Source organism: Anopheles gambiae, chromosome 3, assembly GCF_943734735.2.
Source record: "Anopheles gambiae chromosome 3, idAnoGambNW_F1_1, whole genome shotgun sequence".
Lineage (NCBI taxonomy): Eukaryota > Metazoa > Arthropoda > Insecta > Diptera > Culicidae > Anopheles > Anopheles gambiae.
Window position 1 is genome coordinate 10,724,820 of NC_064602.1, and position 20,034 is coordinate 10,744,853.

Below are 20,034 nucleotides of genomic sequence, written 5' to 3' on the forward strand. Positions count from 1 at the left end.
GAGCGAGTGTTGCAAACGCGAATGGGGGAGAAGAGTGCGAGAGAGTGAGTCGTCCTGGGAGGTACGTTTACCGACACACTCATTAAAATATTGATGAGCTCAAAAGTTGCGCGCTTATCCGATACTTTGATCAGTTGGAAGTTGAAGCTGAAGTGGATTGGACCGGGTCAGTTTGCGGCGTGTGGCCACAGTGGGTTTTAGAAGCCGCAAACAACGCTAGTATCAATTTTGAGTGCAAAGTGGACGAAAGTTGAAGAAACAAAGTTGCTTTTTGCCAGTTCCGAGCAAGATGTTGGTTTGAGAGGGATTGTGAGTGCGAGTGCAATAGAACGTAATTACTGTGAACTCCCCAAACTCCCCAGCATTGTATTGCGGTAAACCGGGCTCCAGCAGTAATGGCAAAGCTAATCGCAAACTCAATTATAAAGTTCACGCTACGGTTGAGCTTATTACAACTCGCCATCGCGTCATCCGGTGCTGTCGTCACGGTTACGGGTGAGGATGTTCAGAACGAGCGTCCGCCAACCGAAGCCTACTTCAGGATGATCAATGACTACGAAGATGTGCATGCCGCGCAGAAGCTCCAGGACCGTTCGGATGCGTTTGCACTGTCGAGCGATCGTCGCAGTGTGGTAGAGTGTGGTGGCGTTTACAAACGATTGCAGAGTGAGATCCGATCGCCTGGTTTCCCTGCAGACTACCAGGGACATCTTCACTGCGAGTACACGTTCAAGTCACCGTTCGTTTGCAGCAGTCAGTATCACTTTCAGTTTTTGGAGTTTTCACTGGAACCTTCGCGCAACTGCAGCAAGGACCGGCTAGTGATTGGTGAGGAGGAAGTGCTGTGCGGTACGGTGATCGGATCGAAGCTGTACGATGCACCGGGCGGTGTGTTGCGGGTTAAGTTTGTGACCGATGGATGGGGCTCGGGACGTGGCTTTCGGCTGCTGGTTACCCGACAGCCCTGTAGCGAGGACAATGAGGCGGCAGAGTCTTCAACGGCGTACACCGTGTACACGACGATCCAAGTTGCGGATGAGACAGAATCGAGCGGAGAAGACAGTGCCACAGAGCGACCGGAAAGCGTGTCGAATGATGTGAAGCATGTGAGCAGTCGTCAGGATATACCGCCGGAGTTTAACCCAGGAGGGAATGGATACTTGCCACCGGTAGGTCCTTCCACTCCGGTGTATCCATCGCAGCCGTATCCACCACAAACGTTCCCGTGTTCTCAAGTGCCTTGTTCCTATCCACCGTGGGGATGTTCGGTGCCTACAGTTCCTCCATTTGTTCCACCACAACCTCCAAGATTTCCATGCGATCCGAGAGTTCAATCCTGTGGACCTGCGTACCCGTATTATCCACCCTATCCGCAACCCGTTCCAGTACAACCACCAACTCCAGGATGTCCTACAGCACCTTGTGAACCTGTCCCACAGTACCCTCAATATCCTTCCTATTACCCTGGATATCCAACGGTTTCGGGAGGCACGGAAGGCACCACATCACTCGGAGCACCAGCTCCACCTGGGTACGCACCAGTCCGGGAAACGGAATCACGACCTGAATTCCCCGAACCAACGACGGAACGCACTCCAGCAGGCGTTGAGCCCGAAAATCAAGTTTCATTCGTCCCTGGACTTGGCCCTGCGTGCTGCCGGAACGCTTTCAACCAGCGCCGATTCTACCTCTCCAGTGCGAACTTCCCCTCCCCAGTCACCCCCAATCAGGACTGTGTGGTTCAAGTACAGCGACACTCCCCACTCACCTGCCGACTAGTTATCAGCTTCAAGTTTTTCCTCTTCGGCAACGACCAATATCCGGGCTGTGCCGGTGGGTTCGTGGAGATCGATGGACAGCGCATCTGCGGCTGCCGGACGGGGCAAGTCTACCGGACGGCTGACTTTGGCCCTTATCCAAGCAAACCCATTCGCATCTACTCCCGCGCCGGACGGTTCCCCACCGTACAGGGCTTTGTGTTGGACGTTTATCAGGAGGAGTGTCCACAACGGTTCCCACTGAAGCGAAGCGATGGAACCGATAGGGAGCGCATGGTAGAGCGTCCGGTGCGGAATAGACCGAGCTTCGAAATGGCACGTGCGGAGGGTCGTCAGTTGGCGGCGGCCGGTCCGGTCCATACCGTTCAAACGACCAACACAACGCAACAACAAATCACTCACCATTACTACTGGTACAATCTGGACGAAGCGGAACCAATCAAACGCCCGCAGGACGTCCCGAACGTGGCGGCCCAGGAAAGTCAACAGCAGCCCGCGGCGCTTCATCAACGACCTGTGGGGCTGTGGCCCCATTCTCAGAAGATTGTACCACTTCCACCGGCTACGCCGGCCGCCGGACCGAACCGATGCCTCTTCTCCACGCTCGATTGGCTTCGATTAAAGCTGGACTGGTTGTGGATCTTTAGGCCGGTGTGTTTAGCCTAGGACGTTTCTAGCCCAAGTCGTCACGCCGTGTATGCGGTGCGATGATATGGAGATAAATATAGACGCATTTGATACTAACCCGTATGATATTGTGCAGTACATTTCGCTTTTCGGAAACGGTGCAACAGGTTGCTCGTTCTTCGATAGATTCATTTCAATTTGCTCCACTGTGAACCTCTGGGGGGGAGTTCGTTTTCCCAAGACGCGTCCCGTACTCATTTGTCAGCTCTGTTACCCCTTTTTCTCTACGCTCCCAGCACGCTCCTTTACCAACGGGACTACAACCGGGAGGCTTCCTCGGGAGGCGACCACATTTGTCATCCACCATTAGCAGTAGTGTTATTTCATGCATAATGTACGAACTCAGGGGGGGGGCCAGGACACAGCATAGGTCGCCTGGCTGCTGTTTGGCGCATTGGCTCGCGTAGAAATAAGCGAAGGCGCACGTGGGCGTTGGCGTATTGTTTCTTGCGCTACGCCGACGTGCTGTGGCTTGTAATTGGGTACGCAAATGGACACAGTTTATCATGTGTGACATGGTGAGCATGAAAAAAGGGTTAAAATGATTGAATGCAAGACAGGAGAGCTTGCTTGCAAAAGGTTTTGAGAAATGATGATGGTTCGGGTTAGTATTACCATATCACATAATTTTGTCGCGTGTCATTTGTTTCGGCGCGGCGATGTATGGAAGGTAAGTTAAGGTTTTGAAAAATGAAACTATCAAGCGTATCAAAACACTCTCACCCAACGGGGCCGATTAAACGATCTCGCAGCCAAAGCAAACGAAGCATACTCCGTTCCTCGCAACAGATCCGGCCGTTAATCACCGCTTCTCGTAAAGCCAAAGCAAACAAACAAACAAACAAACAGCCTGCTCACAATGAGATCGAAAGTGCGTCCGGACGACACGGAAACGCATTACGCTCGAGCAAACAATGGAATGAAGCGTTCAATGCGCAAACCACACACACACACACACACACACATTGAGAGGGATGAAGAAAGAGAGGAAATTATGCAAATAAGCCACGAACCCTTTCATGTTTGGGGGAGATGTTGGTTGCTTTTTGTTTTGTTTTTAAACTGCGTTTGGTTTGCGGTAATGTGACAAAATTGTGTGTTGCAATTGCAGCGACCTTAATTACATTAAACAAGTGAGTCAAGGTGAACGTTTTTTTACCTTTTGTATGCAGTTTGAAGTAACTCAGCGCCGTGTTAATTGGTCAGAGGTAAAGTTGTAATGCTGCTGTAAATTAAATCAAGTTCTCAACAGTTCCTGAAAGCGCCCTCACTTTCAAAGGAACGACATAAAAGTGATCAAATTTCGCACGAAAAGCTTAATTCCAACCAGCCACGGTTCGCAGTAAGTGGACGTAATTAAGAACAAACTTACCTTCGACCGAACAGCAAACAGCGACAGCGGAAAATAGGATAAACCAAATTAAGGTCAGCGTTGTTTACCAAAGTCCAAGCATTGACAGTTCGGGAGGGTTCGTCTTCAACCGACGCCGCCTGTTGCTTTGATCAAGCTCTTTCTTCCATTCCCGTCAACAGCAACCGAGCTTTGAGCTCTTGAAGCAACTACCCAGACCAACGAGCCTTACCATGGCAACTTGGTGCTGGAGCTTGTAAAACTATTTTTCATTTTCTTTCCACCCCTGTCTGCTCCACGTTTCGAGACGTTGCCCGTGCGGTGAAAATGTCAAACGAAAAACAGAGAAAAAAAGAGCCACCATATTCCACCAATATCTGCCATGCTGAATGTGTAAGTACAGGATTCTTTCCACAACTTTATTATTATTTTTTTTAATTTTACGTTTTTTTGCTTTTTTATTTCTTTGTGTTTGAAATGTAAATTGAAACTTGTATCGGTATCGGGCGTGCTTGCGAGCGGAAGAGAGAGAGAGATGAGCGAAGAGGGCATAGGGAGAAACGGGATGGGATGGGAAAGTTTCTTTCTACTTTTCTACGGTGGTGCTATATTTTTTTTGTAAGAATTTAATTTCCTCCCCTTCTCAAACTCCTTATCTTCTACCTCCCTCTCCCGCACACGCCATCTCTATCTCCTTGTCTCGCCCTATCCTCTTTTGACAAACTATGCCACTACAAAGGGATTGACTTAGTTATTTATGGGGTTGTTTGTTGTGTCTGAATGTGTGTAGGTTTTTTTTTGCATTTAGTTTTAGGACCTTTTGTATTGGTTGTCAACATATGATTTTTACAATATTACAATTCCCATCTCTCTTCATATCTCTCTGACCCTCCCTTATGCCCCTCGGGTGTGTTGAATGTCCCTACTTTCACCTCGCGTACCGTCACCGTCATCAGCAGTCCCCCAGTTTTGCTTTTGTTTTGTGTTGCCTTTTACTTTTTTGCTGCCAAATGGAAGGGACCCCTTTGGAGTGCTTTGGAGGTTTGAAATACACACAAATACACCTACATACAGAGCTATATCGTACAGGTTTGGAACAGTTTTTAAATATTTTTTTGCTTAAAGTATGCTTGAGCCCTTTTTATGTTTGCTTATTTATGTATTTTTGTTTTTTTTTTTTGTTTCATATGCCCCTTTTATATTCCGCCCAGCCGCCCTGAAGTCTATTTCTCCCAGGATCCCCGCATCCAGGACCGTGCACGGCTCCCCCTGTCTCTGTCTGTCGATCTCGATCAGCCCGATCGGGATGTCAACACACGGGGGAACACGTGTCCGGCCCGAGACGAGGACAAAATTGTGCATGGTACTGGTAAATGATTGTATCTTAATGACGACACGCACACACGGAGGATTTGCCCCAAACAGGAAAACGGATATTAATACGAATAAGATAGGCGCCATTGTGCTGAGGATGTGTGTGTGTGTGTGTTTGTTAATTGATTTCTTTTTTTTTTTTTGTTTTTCTTTAATGTTCTGCCCAACGGGAGGGTATAAATGTATACATATTTATGGGTAATTGTTTGTATGGAAGGGATTGTGCCCATGTAGCAACAAGCTCACTCCCAATCATCGCTCTCCCGACCTTCTCCTCTCCCATCCATCGACTAAAAACGGATTAAAGATGTTTTTTTCTTCTTTTTGCGGACACGAGCGGACAATGGAAAACAGTTTTACAGATTATATTACTGAGGGGTTTTCTCTTCACTTTCCTACACTTGTGGATACAATGGAGAGCGGTTTTGGGTAACAGTTTGCGTATCGTGTCGTGTGTTGATGAAAATATCCGAAAACCAGCGTAACCGGGACACGTGCGGCAAGGGCTGTAGCAAACCGACCGGATCCCTTGAGCCTTCTCGCTTGCTGGTAGAGGATCTGGAACCGGTGTCGATCACCCGCGGTCCCGTTTTGGCCTTTTATTTTTGTTCATTGTGATGACGTTCGGACTTGGCGGCAGTATTGCCCAGCTTAGCCCAGGAAGCGGATGTTTGTGAAGATGGCTTTGGCCGGACGCTTTCGGTTGCAGAAGTTGACCGTCTTCTGGTGGTTGCCGATTCGGTTTTCGTGCAGCCCAACGAGCAGCTTGAACACGTCCTCACGGCTCGGGACGCACAGGTAGCGGGCTTCGGCATCGTAGCTACAGAAGGAGGAAGAGGGGATGCAAAAAAAGAAAGGTTTAACGTTAGTGAAATGCAAATCAGGACAAATTGGGGTCCAAATATTGCAATGGCTGAATGTCTTTGGCGGAAATAATGAATAAATTTAAAATGCATGAATGTCGGACAGGATTCACCTGCCATTTGTGTCTACAATTGAATTGTATTTTTTGAAAGCCTTAAGGACAATTGTAATGATGTTGAACATACTTCCTTTAAAATGGCATAAAATGTCTTCCTGTAACAGAAAAATACATTTAAATACATTAACCTAAAAACATAAAAAAAATTAATTATAATATAATGAAATGGATCATTTTGAAGGCTAAAACATTTTTATTGTTGGCTGTGCTTTTCAAAACCTTTATAGTAAGAAAAAAGATAATGAAACAAGTATGTTAATTCTAAATGTTAACATTTAAATATTTTTTTGCTTTTTAGTACATTTTAAAATTATAAAGTCACTGAACATATCTTATCCAATCTTTAAAAATTATTGAAATTATCTTATCAATTATTATTGATAAACATATAAGAGACAGTTACACTATTGGAAACGGAAAACGACAAATTTAGAATTGAAGAAAAACATTAACCAATGCTTTCAAAAAACGCTGTAATAACGGTAGAAACTATTTTTGAAACTAAACTCCTACCAAAAGAATGAAAAGGAAAAGCCCACTCCTTAATCAAACAGACCGCTTCTTCTCTCTCCAGCTAAACAACACCTCACAATGAAAGCTGTTTAGATTCGATTTTCGAGAATCCCACCGTTACAAACCGGCGCGAATCGTTTCACGATCCCATCGCCTACCAAATGCTTCTTTCAATTTCGATTTACAATTCCACGTTGCTTCTTCATTCCAACTCGTGCTCCACACTTACGTTCGGCTGCGTGCGTTCTGACGCTTCCAGGGATAGCGCCTGTAGTACCGTCCGGACCGTTTGCCACCGTTCGGCGTGAGCTGCTGCGTCCGCATTCGACCGCCATCACCCAGCGGTCCATCCTCCTCGCCAAAGCCTTCCTCGTCATCCTCGGCATCGTCATCATCTTCCAGCGCAGCGTCGCTGCCGTCGGTTGTGTCATCTCCGTCGACTTGCGTGCGAGCCCGCACCGAGCCCGCCTTGCCGGCCGCATCCTCGATGTAGACAATCGGCAGCGGTCCCTCGGGCAATTCCGTCAGCAGCTTCATCAGCAGATTCGATTTGATTTCGATGTCCTCCTCCTGCTTGATGCGCTCCAGCTGCTCCCGGATCAGATCGATGCTTTCCATCATGCGCCCGGTCGGCTGGGGGTGGTGGTGGTGGGGGGAGGGAGCCACCTCTTCGTGGTCGACCACCCGCGGTCCACTAATGGCGCCGAGTGCGGCTAGCAGCAGCGGATTGTCGCCGATCTCGTTGTCGGCCGGGTCGAGGACCTGCGGCTCCTGCGGTATGTCCAGCGGCGGTGGTCCCCCGTGGCCAATGAAATCTGAAATTTGAAGGAAGCAGGTAGGATGCTTTTAAGCGTGAGTGGTGGGCCGCACGTATGTGTGTGTGTGAAGGGGCGTGAAAAATCGAGGAAGTTTCAGGACGCTCCCCGGAGGCGACAATAGGCGACTAAATCAAGCAAAACTGTTTGTGCTTGGGCGATGGGGAAAGTGAGTATTTTTGTTTCGTGATTGAATGGTGTTTGAAGATAAGGATTTTTCTCTGTCAGTGAGTGTGTGTGTGCGACGAACACTTAGCTCCTGTGGGAAATATCATCCGTCTTTGGTAAAGCGTATCGGAGGAAGAAAGATGAGTCGATAGAGCAGCCAAGCGTTGATGTATCGCGATAACTAGCACAACAGACGGCTTTATCAATACAGTATCGTACGAATGGTTGTTTAATTAAGTCAAATCTTGAGCTTCCAGTTAATTAATTATGTAAATCAAGACACTTCTTGATTAATAAATAATAAAAGGCATCTAAAACCCTATTTTGCATACTTTTAGGCTCTCTATCACTAATGCATCAAACATCCCATTTTGCATACTTTTAGGAGGTCTATCATTCAAGCATCTAGAATCCATTTTGCATACTTGTAGGCGCTCATCGCTCAAGTTTGAACAGTCTAATCAAGGAAAACCTTTTTTGTGTTTAAGGTTTGTCGTTAGATGTAGTTTTTACTGCCTCAAATCTCATACTGTATAAAGACGAACAAACGCCAGTAAACTGAATCTTTAAATAGAACGATTTTAGTATTCTTAGTATTTATCCAACGCCATAAACTCTTGTAAACATGCTCTTACGATTAATTAATCTAAAATGAAATACCTTGTATTTGATTCTATCTTCACCTCCTACTTCCTTGAAATGCATTCCGTTAAAGATGGTACAATTACTAGAAAGCAGCTCAAATAGACGTGCAGTAAACAAGACCCTTACCGAAATGTTACCTTATCTGTGCTAGAACACCAGAATTAAATCTGTCTGCTAATGTAAGCGACAGTCATAAAAAAAGAACTTTTCAACTTTAAAGAGGATGTCACCACCTCTCACGGGATGCATCACTTATCAAGCCAATTTCAACAGTCATGTGTGAGTGAAATCAATAAACACGTAACGATGACAACGTCAAGCTACGCACTCAATGGTGAAGTACACTCAAAAAGTCAATCGAAAGAACTCACATTCAATAAGCATTGTCATCGCTTTCGGAAAAGAGCTTCGAAGAGAAACTGATAAAAAGGAAGAAGATGAGGAAAAAAGGTATCAGTTCCCTTCCCTTTCCGCCAAAAACCTGCTACAAGTGGCTGCCAATACCCATCTTCACCAGGTCTACGTGAGTGTCAGTTTCATTTGAACCGTTTAGTAAAATTGATTGCCAGATTAAGTTCCGAGGGGGGGGGGGGGGTTTATGATTAACCCACGTTCCTGGAATCGTGGGTTCTATTCGCTTTGATCCTAAGGAGGCCTATACTTCTGTTCCAGATATCCGGATGGGTACCGATGGGGACGAATAAATGTCCCACGTGACAAGCACCAAGACAGACGTAAATAGTATTTCTCGCATTTTCTTTCCCTCATTTAGTACTCCAATGCAAGGCGTAAAATGAAGGTGCAGGAGTTTGTCTGTCCCGAAATAGTAAGCATTAACCGATCGTGCACGTGGCCGTATGTGTTGACTGTTTAGGAGCAGCTCGGCCGGTTCTGCGTCTTCTGCACACCATAATCACCATTCATGATATCCGTTATCAATCTCAATTACGATCCTACGCGTGGTGCATGGGAGGCTGTTGCTTAAATGGTTCCCTTTGTCCGAGCATTACCGTAACAAGGCTGCTATTTGACCTGCTTTCCTCTATCAGCACGTGAGTTTGGCTCTACCTGTACCTACGTCCTCTTAAAGCGAGCAGGACATTTATAGAACTCCAATGCTACTCGTAACACATTTCCCACTCTTCCTTATTTAACGGTAAGCTTCCAGAAGACTGGGTGGGCTTTTGGTAGAATTGATACTACTTTCACTACTCCACAGCTACATCCGGAACATTCCTCAGGCAACAGGGGTAAGATAAAATGGGTCTTGGTTAAATTTAATTTCAGTCACTTACCATCCACACCGCCCTGTCCGCCGATATCGATTGCCGGAAGGGCACGCTGGAATGCTGGCAGCGGTCCGACACCGAACGCTTCCGACGGCCTTTGATCCACGTGCCAACGATGATGGCCACCGGCTGCCGGTGACCCTCCCGGCTCCACCATCCGATGCACGAAACCGGCCATCCGATGCTCCGGCATCCCAGCGCCGCCTGCCAACGGTTGCCGTTGCGACTGCTGATGCTGCTGCTGCTGCTGCTGCTCGCTGGCTAATGAACCGTGAGAATCGTGGGCAGCGTGTGGACCGCTGCCGTTCAGTCCGGGCTTCGGCCCGGTGACACCACCCCGGAACAGTGTTTCGAGCGGACGGTGCACGGTGTACGGGGCGGTACCATCGTAGCCCCACACGACGGAACCGGTGCTGAGTAGGAGCAGCACACAGATACCGGTGCACATCAACAGCCGTGACATGTTCACGGTGAAGGATTTGGCTCCTTTACGACGCTGGGGTTGGGGCTGTTGGTTTTTTTTTGCCCGGTGTTGTTGGATGTTGCTTTTCGTTTTATGTTCACTCACGGTCTAGTATCGATTCACTGAAAACACTGTATGGGAATGAAACTCAAGACACTGTAGCCCCGCTTGATCGGCATTACTGTGACTTCTGTCAGGTCAAATGCGTAGCAAAGGTCACGGCTGTAAGTACACACTATTTAAGCATCAGTAAGCTTTTGTTCACTCCTTCAATAATCAGCGCTGGTCGATCATTAAAATCTAATAAATGCAGTCAAAGTCTTACTCAAGTGCGCTTGGTAAATGATTAACGATTTCACCAGCGGCTAGTGATTTTAATAATTTACATTCAACAACATTATGATGCAAAGTGCATTGCGACCGTTTAATGATGGCACGATTTCCGCGCGGGCAAAAGACTCAACAAGTGGTCAAGAAATTAATTCCCTGCCGTTCGACCGTTGGTGCACACCATTCACAATGCATAACTTCAGGCGTAAAACTGCTTTTTCAGGTTCGATAAACAGTGAAGAATAGAATTTTACTTCCAATAAGAATTTATTGATTCGTTGGAAAGTGAGCGCAAAACGACCGTTTCATCATTACCGTAATGAGCCTAACGGGGTTGTGCTTGTCTTGGAAAATGAGCTCAAGATCGTTGAGTGGATCCCTGCAGAGTGCCGTGTAATGCGGAGCTTTGACTGGTGTTGTTCAGTTTCTTGTTCGAAACGCTTACGTTGGTAATTTACTCATTAGCAATACTTTCATGTTGTAGAAGTTTTTAGTGAGTCTGTGTGAGACAATACAAAGAAACAAGCGCGGAGCAATCGGTGCACGTCGGTGAGCTTTCCCGTGCGCCCGAAGGTATGCTAATATTTGCAATCTTTTCGACAAAAATAGCCTACTCAAAGACAAAATAGTATTTTATTTTTAATTTAATTTTGTTAGACCAGTTGAATATTAAATACTTAAGTAATAATTTAAAAGTATTCAGCTGTCAAATATTGAAGCCTATATGAGCTATATTGTGAAGAGTCGATTTTTTTCTTCTATTAATAACATCCAGCAGCAACAATGAGGTTTTATGCTAGATAACATGTTTCTTGCGACTATTTTTACAACATAATTCTTAGCAACCAACAAATCATTCAAAAAACGATGTTTTAAGCCACAAACGTACACTCAAAATCTGCCAAAAAGAGCATCATTACCCGGATAAAAATAAACCTTCACTCGAAGCTTCGCTTTCCTAATTGGCGGGTTTTTCCGGTGAGTAACATGTGACAAAGCTAAACCGCATTTGTGGTAACCGAAAGCAGTAACAAACATTCGCTTGGCTGTGGAAGAATTCACGCAGAAGGAAATCAATTTCCCCTTTGTATGCCAATTATTCCCTCATGCACCCGCAAACGTACACCGAAACGAGCAATTATCTATCTTATTAGCCTTGTTTGCTCCCCTGTGGCGGCGGCGGCATTGCTCGTGTCACACGGTGACTGCCTTCGTTTCAGGTGGCGGAAGTTTTCCAGAAAAGAATGAAAAACATTCTACCGACACGGAATGTGCCAGACGTACAACGCTTTGCACAGGCTTTAATTGTTGCACTTGCTACGTTCTCTGTCGTCGTGGCGATGTCGGTGGCGTACGGTGGCACTTGGTAAGGCGTTACGTGCTTAAAACACACTAAACAAAAACAGCAACCACCTGAAGCCAGTACTGACCTGACACGATACTTAGTATTGACACCATTTGTTTGTGCTGTAAGTTGTATTTAGCACAAAAACATGGAATCAGTTTACTAGAAAAAATAAATAAACAGTGTGAAAAAATAGGGGAAAAACCAGGAAATCAATAAACACGACCCAGAAACAAATAGCTAAACCACATGAAACGATAGAAAACGCATTTCAAATAAACAGTAACGTGATCCTTCACAACCTACGGCCCTTTTTAGCGATCCGGCCAGCGGTAGAACAACTGAAGGTAGTCCTTGGCAATCCGCAGACCAACCTACGCGAAGCATTCTTTCACCCTCGGGCAGTGTGAACACATTAAAAATCCCAAACGTTTGCATATTTTCCGTCCGTCCGGGTTTTCCACCAGCAAGCAAGCAAAAGGCGGCAAAAGGAAAGGGAAAACCCCCTCAGCACAAGAATGTATGTCGAACTGATGAACCTAAAAATCTCTAAGCGAGAGCAAAAAAAAAAAAAAAAAGAAAGAAACCAACAAACGCAAACAAATGTTGCGCACCCGAAACGGAAACGTGTTGCAATGTCTAGTCATCAAACTAGTCACCACTTGTCCGGATGATAGAGGTCGTATTTCTCCATGCTGCGTTGCGTTTTTTTGTCTTTCTTTTGCCTTCTTCGAACGAGCACCCTTGTGCCGGAGATGAGTTCGTTATTTTGTGGCCCAGGCTGCCCAAGGAATGTAGGATGACCGTGTGAGAGCTGCGTGCGTGTACAACGTGTACAAGGGTCCGAGTTGTGACCGAGTGGGCTGTGTTACGCTTCTCGCACTGCGCACTGGAAAGAAGGAAAAGCACATTCTGGACGATTCAAACCGGTGAAGGTAGCTATTTTCTGGAGAAAATTAACAAACGTTCCGGGGATGGCTGAGAATTTAAGGTCTTTTTGAGGGAGTTGATTGTACCTTTTACCTGCTAAAATTGGCCCACAGTGTCAAAGAAATACTTCTTTTAGCATGCATTGGCTTGTGCATCAGCAAACTGGTGTGTTTTTTTGAACTTTTTTGAAACTGAATAGGTTTTTAGTTTCCATTAAATGGAAATTCATTTCTCTGCTAGTTTAAAAATAGGATTATTTCCAATCCTGAGCCATTCACGGTTTAATAGGAATTAATTCGAGCCACATTGTATATCTCTTTGGTTTAATTAGCTAGAAAACGAAAGAAGCTTCAATTATGCTACCAGCACCCGGATGCCCTACCAGGTACACTTAATGCCCATCTCGTTCCATCTCGCGTTCCATCCTTCCCTACCGCGTACTAGTTAATATTCATTGTAGGGCGATTTTAAATATTCATTATCGGAGCATGTTTTACCGCTCTTATTAAGCGAGCAAATCGCCACGAACGTCAATCAATTAGTGGGTAAGCTAACAGTAGCTGACTTTTATTCCACCTGATTGGTTCGTTGACTGGTCCAAGATCACAATCTAAAGGCGTACGGAAAAGGGATAAGAAAACTGTAAGAAATGGAAACGGAAAAGAGGGAAAAAACACGCTAATGTGCACCAGCACATTTAATTTAAACCCTTAAATTGCGTTAAACTAGATGTAGAACGGTTGGGATGAAGTAAACATGTCACTAAAATAAACTCAATCAGCATGTCACCGTCAACGGTGCTTTGAGCAGCGTGGGCAGCAAAATGGGAATGTTCTAATTTTGACACTTGACTTGGGAACTTTTGGCCATTCGTATTAGGGTCTTTTGATTTTTTTTCTCTCTCTCTCGTCGATTTGCTATTTTTGTCCCATTCCCTTGTACCAAGAAATCAAAGTCCGATAAAGGGTCCGAGCTGCCGTAAATGCTCGTTTCTCTTACTTCACCCATGCAGCCGGTCAACCAGTGTTAAGATTTATGGATCTAATGAGTTTCGGCATTGCCACCCAACCCACCGCATCATCGGCAATCGATGCTGAGTAAAGGCAAATGGAACGAGATTGTTCCACGAATTGTGGGCAAATCGCCCGAATCGTCAGACGGCAGCATGCGGATGCTGTTTCAAGCGAATCTGTTTTTCCGTTCGTTTCGCTCCGTTCGGCCGTTCTGCAATTAATGCCATTTTATCGCTTGTCCGTCCGCCGGCCCACCCCCTCTTGTGGCCGGGCCCGTACCGTACCGCCCGCCAGATAGGTCAGAACGTTTAATTAGGAATCGATGGGGTGTCGAGTTGGGTTTTCGGGCATCCGGGTGGTACAAGCGTGAGGGGTGACATTTTTATCCGAAAATTCATTTCCGCTCCACTTGGCAGGGTGAAGATTTGTTGTTGTTGTTGTTGTTTTTTTCTGTAGACGATACAAAAACGACCGACTTCTTGACAAAGTTCAAATAAGGCGTAAGAAATCTTACAAAAGCGATGGGTTATAAATTAGACGGTAATTGAGCAAATGGTGTTATTTAGGGGCAAATGAAAGGGTACGCTGTTGCTGTACTGGGCCTTTTTGAATTATTTTTATTTTGCATGGAGGAATGGAATTATAAATCCGAATTAAATGACTTCAAAGAGTACTGTATTGGCTACTTTTAGGCGTACTATGGAAGAAATCGAAGAGTATTTCTATGAACAAATGGCTCTGTAATTTCTCATGTTTCAAAACTATATGTATAAGTTAAGCTAATATCTAAATAATGAGAATGATTTTACTGCTTAAAGAAAAAAAATGACACGCATTCATGTCTTGTTGGGCCAAAATTTAAATAACCAAAAAAGTAGAACGCCTAAATGTATGCAACTAGCTCATCAAAGTTATCCTCTTTGAACGTATGTTCCACATACAATTAGTGATATCATAACAAAATCATCTCGATCAGCTCAAAAAACAAATAAATAGCCAAGAACTACTCTCTTTGTAGCTGAAACTCTAATATTTTTGAAAATTCTATTGGTTTTCATTCTCTTATTGCCCCGCAAACAACTGCTCCAGCATGAACGCCACACACATCAGCAGACAATCATCAGCAGTATGTATATATTGCTAAATTTTAAGCTACATTTCCCGTTAATTTTTCCCTCCCATCTGTTGCGCCAATTCTTTTGAAATGCTGTAAATGTAAATCGGAATCCAAATATCCACAATCCTGTTCGCATACGCACGAGCAAACATTTGCCGTTCGCATTCCCGACCGCACGATTTGTCTGGTCGGCCATTGGGCCGTGGACCATCGACCGTCAACAGTTGCCACCGAGCAAAGTCTTGTTGCGATAATCTGTCCCAAAAAAAAAAACAAACCTCCGGAAAGGGAAATGTCTGACGTCAGTCGCAATGCAAAGATTAGATAATAGCAATCGCTCTCGACAGAGTCATCCATGTTTGGGGTCAGAAATTGATGTGCAGACGGTTGCAAACTGGAAGGGAGCAGATGGGTGCATCGCGTAATAATGGTGATTTTTGTTTCGTTCGGGTGGGCAAGAACACCTCCCCCCATCAATCCGTTTCTTATTTACTTTGGCTACTCGGTTCCAGCTACATTTATTTCAATTTCATTTCAACTCATTCAACCACGACCATTCAAACGCTCCTTTCTACCCGTTAAGGACCACTTGGATAGAATGTCAATGGGCGAGTGGTTTGAATTGATGTTGGTTTGCTGCTACTGCTGCGTTGGTGTTGCGGTCCTTCAGTGTGCAGTGGTATGGATTCAGCGCTTGCTTGGATGACATTATTAAATTTTCATTGATGGAAAACCGTTACCGTTTTGGAGCGAAAAGGATCTCCAATTCGAAAGGAACGCTCCAGATCGTAATCAAATGAAATCACCACAACTGGTCAGAAATCAATTGTGTTGGGGTAGCTCGATGGTCAGTGTGGGAGCGAAAAACCCATTCAACTACAATGATTTCATTTGTTGGTTTGCAGTAAATAAAGGAAAGCAGCAACAACAGGACCAGCACAGCGTTTAGTCTCTCTTATTTTTTTCGTTTGCTCGTCTACTTAACCTACACCTCGTTATCGGCGAACGATGAATGAAAGCTGGCGCCCCAATCATTTTTTTCTTTTACGAAAACATTCTTTCCTAACCGAATTTCCGCTCAATCGTAGTGACGGAACTGTTGCTTCCGGAAAATAACTCCGGAGGTTAGTGAACAGCCAGCGCAAGTCACAGCATTAGCCAAACCACCCACATGTTGTGTGTGAAGTGCGCCAACAAGCAATAATGGTGTAAATGATATGGCCAATTTCCTACGCCTAACGGCTTCATACGAGCGTGCATGCAAACACAACAACGCAACAAAAAAAATGAATTTGCTATGTTTGAATATGCTATCGTTAGTTCAGATTCCTTTTCTGGTGAATGATATTTACAGAACAGACCACCATTCAACCACCGCGCCAGGTCGGGCCATTGATCGGAGCAGGAATGATAGGTTTCCTTTACATTTACCAAAAAGCCGCCTGCCGCAAGCCGTACTAGAGTCGATTTTGCGTCGTTTTAGTCACGAAACGAACACGGTTAAATTGTTTTTCTGTTTATTTTTTGGTACCAGCTACAATTTTTTGTTGAAATATCGTTTATCTTTCAACATCTTGTTCAGTCAAGCGAATGTTTAAAAAAGTACAAACAATTGGTTTTAAAAATTATGTTTTAAAAATTAGTTGTTCGAGCTCCAGTTTATTTCGCATTTTGAACGCGATACACTTTGGTTTTTAACTTAAAGGTCAGTCTCGGTTTTTCCATTTCAAACGAGCTGGTAATTATGGCTTCAATTTCATTGATGAGAAGCGCTTAACGTTCCTCGAAATAGATTGTAGCGGAGTTCCTAGCCACGATAAAACCCCGTAGACACCAACCAAAGTTATTCCAAACCATCATTCTGAAAGTATTACTTTTCAAATAGCAATTATAGCAAACCATTCTTTCTACGTAGTACTTTATTCACTTCAAACTTTTTAACTACCCATTGTTAACCTTTTCGTAGAAAAATGTTAGCCTGAAATGTAGGCAATTTTCCACTTTTTCCTACTTTTTGTGTGTTTGACGATAACGAGCCGTGGTAATAGTTTTATGAGCTCGGTATTACGGTGCGGCCTCAGACAGTGGCATCCAACTGACACTTCGTTGCGCTCCCATTTATGGTAATCGTGAAGCTTAACGAGCCTGTGCGTTTTTTGGCTGCTTTTCTGTAGGCGTACGAGGCGTGTGGTAATGATAGAGAGCAATTTTCATGAAAAATTACTACACCCATCCCCACGATGACTTTCCTTTCGATCGGGACGGAGCCGCATTGACGGAAAAGTGGAAAACTGTCATACACCACTCGCTTACGCACGTCACAGAGCCGTTTGCGTACTGCCGATAGGAGGAAATAAAAGGGCCTTCCAAATACATTGTCATCGCTGGCGCAAACGGGATACTACAAACACTCAAAAGTTGACCAAAAAAAGGCTTTACAGTGTTGCTTTTTGGGCGTGTGAGTTTTTTTGTCGTAGGCAATTTAATTGCCAGCAGTGAACTGAAGCTCATTCCCATCAACACTTTTCGCGTAGCAAGCGCAGTAAAATCGAAAACAAACATGGTGACACTGTAGGTAAAACCTATTAACATTGATAAGATGCTGCCATTTACAGCGGATGGTTAATTGAATTTTATTTAATTTTTAATTTAGTGGACGAAGGAAATTAATGAGATTTTCCGAAGCGCAGTGCATTTTGGGGATAAGGGTTCAATTATCATTTGTAGGCAAAAGAGAGCCATTTTTTGTTCCTTTTTCCTAATGAAATCAAAGGCAAATAGGGTACTAGAGTTTGTTTTTTTTTGTATCAATGCTGAAGCTGCTAATGCTGCGTTTGAAAATAGAATAAATCCTTTTTTCTCTTTGCTTTTGCCTTCAATTTTTAAATCCCCTGATGTACTCACTCACAAATTGCTCATTACGACGAACGGCTCAGTGGAACTTGTTTTTTTTTTGCCCATCCACCGTCCCCAACCTGATCGTATTGATTGAGAAAATGCGTTCAGAGCCCACAAATAGCAATCCCTATTTGGCATGATATCAGTTTCCGAGACGGAATGTAGCCACATATATCGACAAAGCTCGACATTAAACTTCAAAGCAGCATGCAGAAGGCAATTCAAGGCTCGCTGTTGCTAAGGGAGTCGACGACTGTGTGCCGAATAAATGGGAGGAAAAAATCGAACACCACATGCCTAATACGATTCGCTACCTGATGGTTGATGAGCTTTTCAATGTCGCTCGGTCTTGTGAGTCGTTAATGCACCTTAGCGGAGAGCGCGACATTCCCAGCCCGAACATGCACAGTACACCGTTCCCATCAGCTACCTTTCTTGTGTCGTGCAGGATATCGATTTATTGGAAAATGATTAACAGTTGTTTTTTTCCCTTCTCACTCTAATGCGATTTTCGATTCTGAGTGATGCAGCACCACTTGATAAGAGGCAATAATATGGTGGAAGTGGAAAAGGGAAGAAACAGCCCTGTCTGCTCATGCAGAATTGCAATTGAAACAGCGGATTACTGTCTGGGAGGGGTTTTCTTCTTTTTGCTCAAAGTTTTGTTTTACATCAGCTTATGATATTATTATTGACTCAAAAGACTTTTATCATCAAAAATTTCACACCATGCTGAAACCCCGAATCGAATTATGCAGGCGCCAACCACCACCACTACGGTCCGACAGATCGAGGGGATCCACGCGAATGTCTGGCCACCGCTGGTGGACCATAATGGTGCTATTTTTCGCCCGCCGCTGCTGCTGCTGCTGCTTGCGCGTCCATTAGCCGTCGGTCGGTCGGTCAAACATGGACCAAAATCTAATAAACTTTTCGCACTTTCATCACCAACACCGCCATGAACCAGCCCTGTGGTTGTAGGTTGTAGGAGGGGTCGGTGGTGGTTTTTAGCTTCTTTTTTCGCCTGATTCTATTCAGCACGAATTAGTGTTTGATTCTTCGGTACACATTTCGATTGCCATCATTGACCTTTGAAAGATCAAAGCACACGGCCATGAAGTAACGTGGAAGTCATTGGGCATTGGTTAGCGAGCAAAACTTGTTCAACTTTCACTGCGAGTTTTTCACACTTTAATGTTTAAGAATTTACTGGCATTTTCTTATAAGAAATTTTGTTTATGTTTTTGCAAAACTGTCACGCATTATATTAAAATCAACTTATCACTTTTTAAGCAATTTTCATTTTGCCAAAAATAGCTCATAACTAATTTATTGAAAAGCTGCACCAATTTCACACCAATAACCTCATCCACTAATATTAGTCCACTATTTTTATCTTATCGAATTTACCCCAAACTAGCACTATTCCGGTTCACGAGCACAGACACACACAAACACATGTACACTCCCAACCGTCCAACCGACGACCACTTGTTGAAAGTGCGTTTGACGGAAGTTTCGCCACCGTCACTGGCTTTTATATTTTTGCCGGCACAAATGAGTGAGCTTCGTTGCCTTTCCCGTTTCATTTTCCTGCCCACCCTCCCCGCGCAGGCAATGCATTTCCTTCCAACGTGCGCGTACCAGTAGCAGTCGGGTGAAGTTCATTTCCACAAACGCGTATGCTCGGGCAGCGTTCGGATGAACCCACGGTGTGATCGTTTCCCGAAGCACTTCCCCGGGTGAATTCCGAACACAGGCTCGATGGTAAAGGTTTCCTGCTTTGGGTCGACATGACTTTCGATAGGGATGATTATTCTTCCTTTTCTTCTTCTTCTTCTTCTTGTATACCTTGCTAGAAGCCCACGCGGACGCAGGTCGCAGGTCCGAAGGGACGGAGCGCTTTACTACAGATAGTAAAGGAAGCAAAAAAAATGGCTTTCATTCATAAAATGTTCGTCCACTCGGGTCAGAATTCGAGCACGAATCCTTGAGCGTGAATTCAGCGTTGCTGCGATGAACAACGAACCCGCTGGTCCGCTTCGGTGTGCTTCGGATGAACCTGTGCTGTTTAAGGAAATGTGTTTATGGAAATGGATGAGCAATAAAAAAACGGTTTTTTTGGATTTTAATTAAAAAAGAAGCAATTATGTTGCTTTTGAATGTGTTACAATAAAATCAATTGAAAGTCAATCCAAATTGTTTTGAAAGAACAATTAAAAAGAATTTTAAGATTGATATCAATTCTGAGAATATGAGTCTGTGCCACGTAGCGCCTAAAGATTTGCAGATATTTTTAATTCAGTTAATTCAGTTTTTCAATATATTCTACCATT

The 20,034-nt window shown here is 44.5% G+C and overlaps 2 protein-coding genes across 4 annotated transcripts; one reads left to right on the forward strand and one right to left on the reverse strand.

Annotated features, from left to right (window-relative positions):
• Nucleotides 1–262: 262 nt before the first annotated feature.
• Nucleotides 263–2,528, forward strand: LOC5668179 (uncharacterized). Its single transcript, XM_061659079.1, has one exon. It carries the CDS (start codon nt 396–398, stop codon nt 2,442–2,444), a length of 2,049 nt encoding a protein of 682 aa, XP_061515063.1. The 5' UTR covers nt 263–395; the 3' UTR covers nt 2,445–2,528.
• Nucleotides 2,529–4,194: 1,666 nt separating this feature from the next.
• LOC1277529 (uncharacterized) lies at nt 4,195–19,234 on the reverse strand. Of its 3 annotated transcripts, none has more exons than XM_061658364.1 (4): nt 19,109–19,234; nt 9,609–10,196; nt 6,915–7,500; nt 4,195–6,010 (listed from the first exon to the last, which is right to left on the reverse strand). In XM_061658364.1, the coding sequence occupies exons 2-4, from the start codon at nt 10,063–10,065 to the stop codon at nt 5,842–5,844; spliced, it is 1,212 nt and encodes a 403-aa protein (XP_061514348.1). In that variant the 5' UTR covers nt 10,066–10,196; nt 19,109–19,234; the 3' UTR covers nt 4,195–5,841. The 3 variants fall into 3 exon arrangements, with proteins under 3 accessions (XP_061514348.1, XP_061514346.1, XP_061514347.1); XM_061658362.1 differs by having other exon boundaries at nt 9,609–10,300; nt 19,109–19,233; XM_061658363.1 differs by having other exon boundaries at nt 9,609–10,287; nt 19,109–19,227.
• Nucleotides 19,235–20,034: the final 800 nt, after the last annotated feature.